The sequence below is a fragment of the Ailuropoda melanoleuca genome, chromosome 7 (assembly GCF_002007445.2).
Source record: "Ailuropoda melanoleuca isolate Jingjing chromosome 7, ASM200744v2, whole genome shotgun sequence".
Lineage (NCBI taxonomy): Eukaryota > Metazoa > Chordata > Mammalia > Carnivora > Ursidae > Ailuropoda > Ailuropoda melanoleuca.
Window position 1 is genome coordinate 58,894,403 of NC_048224.1, and position 5,303 is coordinate 58,899,705.

The 5,303-nt window shown below is 65.4% G+C and overlaps 1 protein-coding gene across 1 annotated transcript; it reads left to right on the forward strand.

The window, feature by feature from the left end:
• Nucleotides 1-675: 675 nt before the first annotated feature.
• On the forward strand, nucleotides 676-4,928 carry LOC100464429 (beta-lactoglobulin-2). Its single transcript, XM_002924639.3, has 7 exons — nucleotides 676-797; nucleotides 1,250-1,389; nucleotides 2,032-2,105; nucleotides 3,543-3,656; nucleotides 4,090-4,194; nucleotides 4,478-4,522; nucleotides 4,917-4,928. The coding sequence occupies exons 1-6, from the start codon at nucleotides 702-704 to the stop codon at nucleotides 4,492-4,494; spliced, it is 546 nt and encodes a 181-aa protein (XP_002924685.2). The 5' UTR covers nucleotides 676-701; the 3' UTR covers nucleotides 4,495-4,522; nucleotides 4,917-4,928.
• The last annotated feature ends 375 nt before the right edge of the window (nucleotides 4,929-5,303 follow it).

Genomic DNA, 5,303 nt, shown 5'->3' on the forward strand with positions numbered 1-5,303 from the left:
GGGCAAGGGCCATGGGGGTCCTGCCGGAGTCCTCTGGACACTCTGCATGCCGCTTGTCTGCCCAAACAACTGAGAGCCCATCCTTTGCCCCCAGATGACCTGTGGGCCCGGATGGCCATGTAGGAGCACGGAGGGGGTCCTCGTGGAGCACAGCAGACCACACGGCCACGCCCAGCCCCAGGGCGTGCGCGCTCAGGACAGCTGTGTGAACTGGGTGTGCACAGGGAGAGACCAGGAGTGTGACAAAGTGTGCCCCTTGTGCAGGACAGATGGCCACCCATGGGCACGACATCACAGACCCTGGGGCTGGTGTGGGGCTCACCTACCCTCCGGGACACAGCTGTCCTCAGTGCTGACGCTGACCTATTGCCCAAGATAGAGACCCAAGTTCCTGACCCTGGCGGCCAGCCTGGACCCACACACAGACCCTCCCTTCTGGGCCCTGCCAGGAACTATCAAGGGACCTTCCTGTTTGGACACAGGCGGAAGTCAGTGACACTGTCCCGGAAAGAGGACCTCATGCTGTCCTGGAAGAAAATGTCCTCGTGACCCTGGGGGTTAGCCACGGGGGATTCTGAGAACCGTGTGGCAGGGGACCTGGACGGTGCTGGCTTGCAGGCCCCCGGCCCCTATATAAGGGCCCGAGCCCGCTGCCCGGCCTTCGTCACTCCCGGGAGCTCAGCACAACCACAGCCGCAGCCATGAAGTGCCTCCTGCTGGCCCTGGGCCTGGCCCTCGCGTGTGGCATTGAGGGCATCGTCATCCCCCAGACCCCAAGGGCCCTGGATATAAGGAAGGTATGGGCATGTGGGGTGGGTGCTGGGGGGCCGGGCCAGGGGTGGCTCATGGAGGGCAGGATGGCCCGACAGCAGAAATCTAAGGGGAGACACAACGAGGCATAGAACTAGGGCACGTCTTCATCCCCCCGAATGCTGGCTCCAGCCAAGTCCGTGTTTCCCTCTCGCTGCCGGGGTGGAGTCACGGATGACGCGGCTGCACCCCGAGTGGGAGCTCCTTCAGGACAGCGTGGGGCTGGAGAGGGTGGTTGTTCCAAACGTGCATAAACCCCACGCGGGCATCGGCACATGGTAGGTGATCCTCAGACATGCCGAGTCCTGACCCACTTGCCGTGCTGCCTGAGAAATGTGTGCAGGAGACCAGCCAGTGGGCCGGGGTGGCAGGGAGAGACCCTGTGGGGCCGGGACCCCTTCCCGCTGCTCCCGATGGCAGCTCAAGTCCCCCTCCCCAGGTGGCTGGGATGTGGCACTCCATGGCCATGGCCGCCAGCGACATCTCCCTCCTGGACGCCGAGAACGCCCCTCTGAGAGTGTACGTCCAGGAGCTGAGACCCACCCCCGAGGACAACCTGGAGATCATTCTGCGCAAACGGTGGGTGTGCCCCCCTCCCCGGGGTTGGGAGGCAGCGAGGGCCTGGCTCCTGGATGGGCAGGTGGGCGGGCAGGTGGGCGGGCAGGGCAGGGTCCTGATGGGACCCGGCTCCCTGTGGGTGCTTCCTGGTGCCCTCGGAGCCCCCGCCCCGGGCTCTGGGCCAGCAGGCCGACCACACAGGGCAGCCCCAAGTCAGTGCACAGAGGGGCCTGTGTGGAAGCTGGCTGGTCAGCTGTGGGGCTAGGTCCCTGGGGGTTTGGGCAGGTCCTGCCATGAGCCCTATCTGCCCCTGGAGTGAGGGCTGGGGGCTGAAGGAATTCTGAGTGTGAACCACGATGAGGTCCTTGGAAGTGCTGTAACCTAGCACCTCCCAGACAGGGTCAGTTTCGAGCTGGTACACGCCCTTGGCCCCCAGGCAGGTGCCCCAGCTGGCTTTGTCTGCCTCATTGTCACCTTGCCTGAGTCACCTGCCAGGGCCACAAGGCCACTCACATTCGGGCCAACCCCTCATGGCATTGCCTTCAGCTGGCCCAGGGCCAGATGGGGCGGGGTGTCCACGGGGCCCGTGAACACTTCATGGAGCCGGCTCCTGTCCTGACTCTGGGGTTCATGGAGGACCCCCAGCACTCTTTGGCTTTTCAGGGAAAACAGTGCATGCGTTGAGGGGAACATCATGGCCCAGAAGACTGAGGACCCAGCCGTGTTCACAATCGACTGTAAGTACCCCCACCCCGTGCCTATGGGCCCTCCCCCATCAGTCCCCCTCAGGCGGCCCTGGACGAGCAGTGCCCCCTCACACTCTGGGCCCCGTCCACATCCCTGCTTCTCCTATGCCGTCGCCACAAAGGGTGCTCCCGGGGTGATGAGGCCTCAGTCCCCGCCTGGCCCCCGCGCCCCCTGCATGGTGTGGGAAGACAGCAGAGCCGCATCTGGCTTGCTGTGACGTCCGTGCTGCCGTGCAGATGGGGGTCCGTGCAGGGGCGCGTCTGAGGACAGGCGTGCGGGGACTTCCCTGCCCAGGGACCAGCAGCCTGTGGCTCCTTAGACGTCCACATAAATCAGACCTGCGGATAAACATGGTGCATTTCCTCTGTGTCCTGGAAGCTGCTTCTGGAATGTGCTGGGCCTAACCCGCCTCACCTCCCGCCTTTCTGTACCCCAGCAGCACTGTCCCCTGGGCCTAGCAGCCTCCATGCTCTGCCCTCGGCCTCCTCTGGGACAGGCCTCTGGGCCCTCCCCGTGGAGTCCGGCCCTCCCCTGCCACCAGGGCCACCTGTCCTCTCCCGAGTCTGTGGGGCCTCCAGCCTCTGACGTTTTGTCGCATCCTCTTCCTCTGAGAGGCAGTGGCTGTGGTGGGTGGGTACAGGCCCTGCCGCCAGGGACAGCCACCAAACCCTGCCCCGGTTCCACCCGACCCTCGCCTAGGAGCCGCTTCACCTGCAGGGCCTCGGGTCCACCCGAGGAGGGGGTGGGAGTCTCCAAAGAGCTGGACGGAGGCTGGCGGGACCCTGCTCGTCCCCCTGCCAGGCCCACGGGCCCCACAGACTAGGGGCCCCACACGCTCTCCCCGGCTCCCTGCCTCTGAAGAGTGGGGGCATCATGGCCCAGCCTAGCGCCCGCATCATTCGTGTCTTTCTTCCGCTCTTTGCTGTCCATGTAGAGGCCTCAGCTCAAGCGGGCGCCAGTCCTGGGTCATTTTGCCATTGCTCACAGCACCTGGGCACCTGTCATGGGGCGGGGGGGTGGGGTCCCCTGGGTCCTCGTGCCTAAGTGTGTGACAAATAGCCAGATGGCAGAACGGCATGGACAGAACGTGTGGGAACCTGCCTTTTCCCAAGCAGGGCAGCGAATCGGAGAAGCGTGTCGTGGAGTACAGACATTCTAAGAATCAGTTACTATGGTCTTGGCCCAGTGTAGGCGGGGCTGGTCTCACACAGCCCGAGCCCCTCCAGGACCCCGCTGGGGGGTCCATAACCGTGTCCCACTGCAGCTGAGGGCTCTCGGCAGCAGCGGTGGAAATGAAGGGCAAGGGGAAGGCGAGGCCTGGGGGTGCGGCATGTGCCCTTGGTGTCGGGGACTTGGCCCGAGGCCACGAGGGGGGCTGCAGGGACACTCAGACAGATTTCGGGCCTGTGTTCTGGCCTCTTTTCCAGACCAAGGGGAAAGAAAGATTTCCGTGCTGGACACAGACTATACCCACTACCTGTTCTTTTGCATGGAGGCCCCTGTGCCCACCGCTGAGAGCTGCGTCATGTGCCAGTACCTGGGTGCGTAGCGGAGTCCCGCAGAGGCGCTCACCAGCTCCGCCGGGCCCTGGGGGCCGAAGGGGGAGGGGCTGCCTCCCAGCCCCCATGGCTCACGTTAGCAAAGGTGATCAGGTGTGAGCGGTGTGGGGACGCGGGGTCGAGGGACAGGCCAAGCGGGGCTGATGTGGAAGACGGGGTTTGTCTACGAGCAGAGGGGTCACACGGAGCGGTGGGTAGAACCGGGGCAGGGAGCCCTCTCCTCCCAGTGCTGCCCTGGGAGGACGGGGAGGGGACGGGGACCCTGCAGGCAGGTGGGCTGAGCCCCTGAGGCCACCCTGAGAGCTGACCTCAGGAAGCCAGTGTGTCCTTCCTGCACTCGCTCCCTGGGTGAGGCCGCTGCGGCTCCCCGAGGTCATCAAAGCCCCGAGGCCCAGGGACTGACCCCCCCTCCCAGCCAGGACCCTGAAGGTCGACAACAAGGTCATGGAGAAATTCGACGGAGTCCTCAAGACTCTTCCCGTGCAAATGCGGATCATCCTGGACCTGACCCAGGGGAAGGGTGAGCTCCGACCCACAGCGGCCCCTCCCCTGCACGCTGTCCCAGCTCCGGCCCCCAGTCAGGGGCTCCAGAGGCATCAGGACAGCATCTTCCTGCACTGGCGGCCCCCATTCCCCAGGCCTCCCAGGATAGGGGGTGGGAGGTGCAGAGCCCCTGAGTCGGGGTCCTCCGGCCCCACCCCCTCTGCCACACTCCTCTGGGCCCGGGGACAGTCCTGGCNCCCCTCTGGGCCCGGGACTGTCCTGGCCACTTGCGACCCCCCACGTCTCCCCCCCCCCCACAGAGCAGTGCCGCGTCTAGGTGACCTCCTGCCTGACCGCCTCCTGGGGTAACGTACCAGCCCTGCCCCCATGTCCTGGGCACACGCACGGGTGGGGGCATTCCAGGGGACTCCCAGCTCCCCTCTGTCAGGCCCTGGTCCCTCTGCGGGAATGGCAGGAACCTGGTGTCCCTCCTGGTGACCACGGGGGCCAGGCTGGCCACAGGCCTATCCTCTCCAACGGCCTTTCTGGGATGTCCTCCCCGCGTCCTGGTCAAGCGCCCACATGAATGTCCCTATGGCCTCTTGTGGGCAAGGGTGTGGGCAAACATGGGGGGCTGGCGTGGGGTGACCACCACTCAGCCTGAGGTGAAGAGGCCGTCCCTCACCCCCAGGCTGGGAGGGGCTGGCGAGGGCCCAGCAGGCTCCCCAGGAATCACAGGGGAGCCCTCATCCGTTTCAGGGCCCAGAGACGACATCGTTCCCTCCTTCCCCCGTCAGAGGAATCAGGAGGGACCGAGCCCCAGGTCCTGCCGGACCTGCTTCTCCAGGCCCCGGGGTCCTCGGGTCCCAGCCTGGGGTCTCCTGCTCTGAGCCCCTCCTCCAGCAATAAAGAAATCAACCAGCCAGCAGTCCGCCTGGGTCTTTCTCGGTCACACGTGTGGGATGCGCGGCTCGGGGGGGTGGGTTGCGGGCGGGGGTAGGCAGTGGCGTCAGCATGGGTCCCAGCAGGACCCCTCATCATCCCCACCCAGCGTAAGGAGTGTCGGATACAATCTTCCGTTACCGCGTGTGGCATCTTCCTCGTCCCAGGACATGGAAGCCCTATGTGCTGACAGGACGGGACACC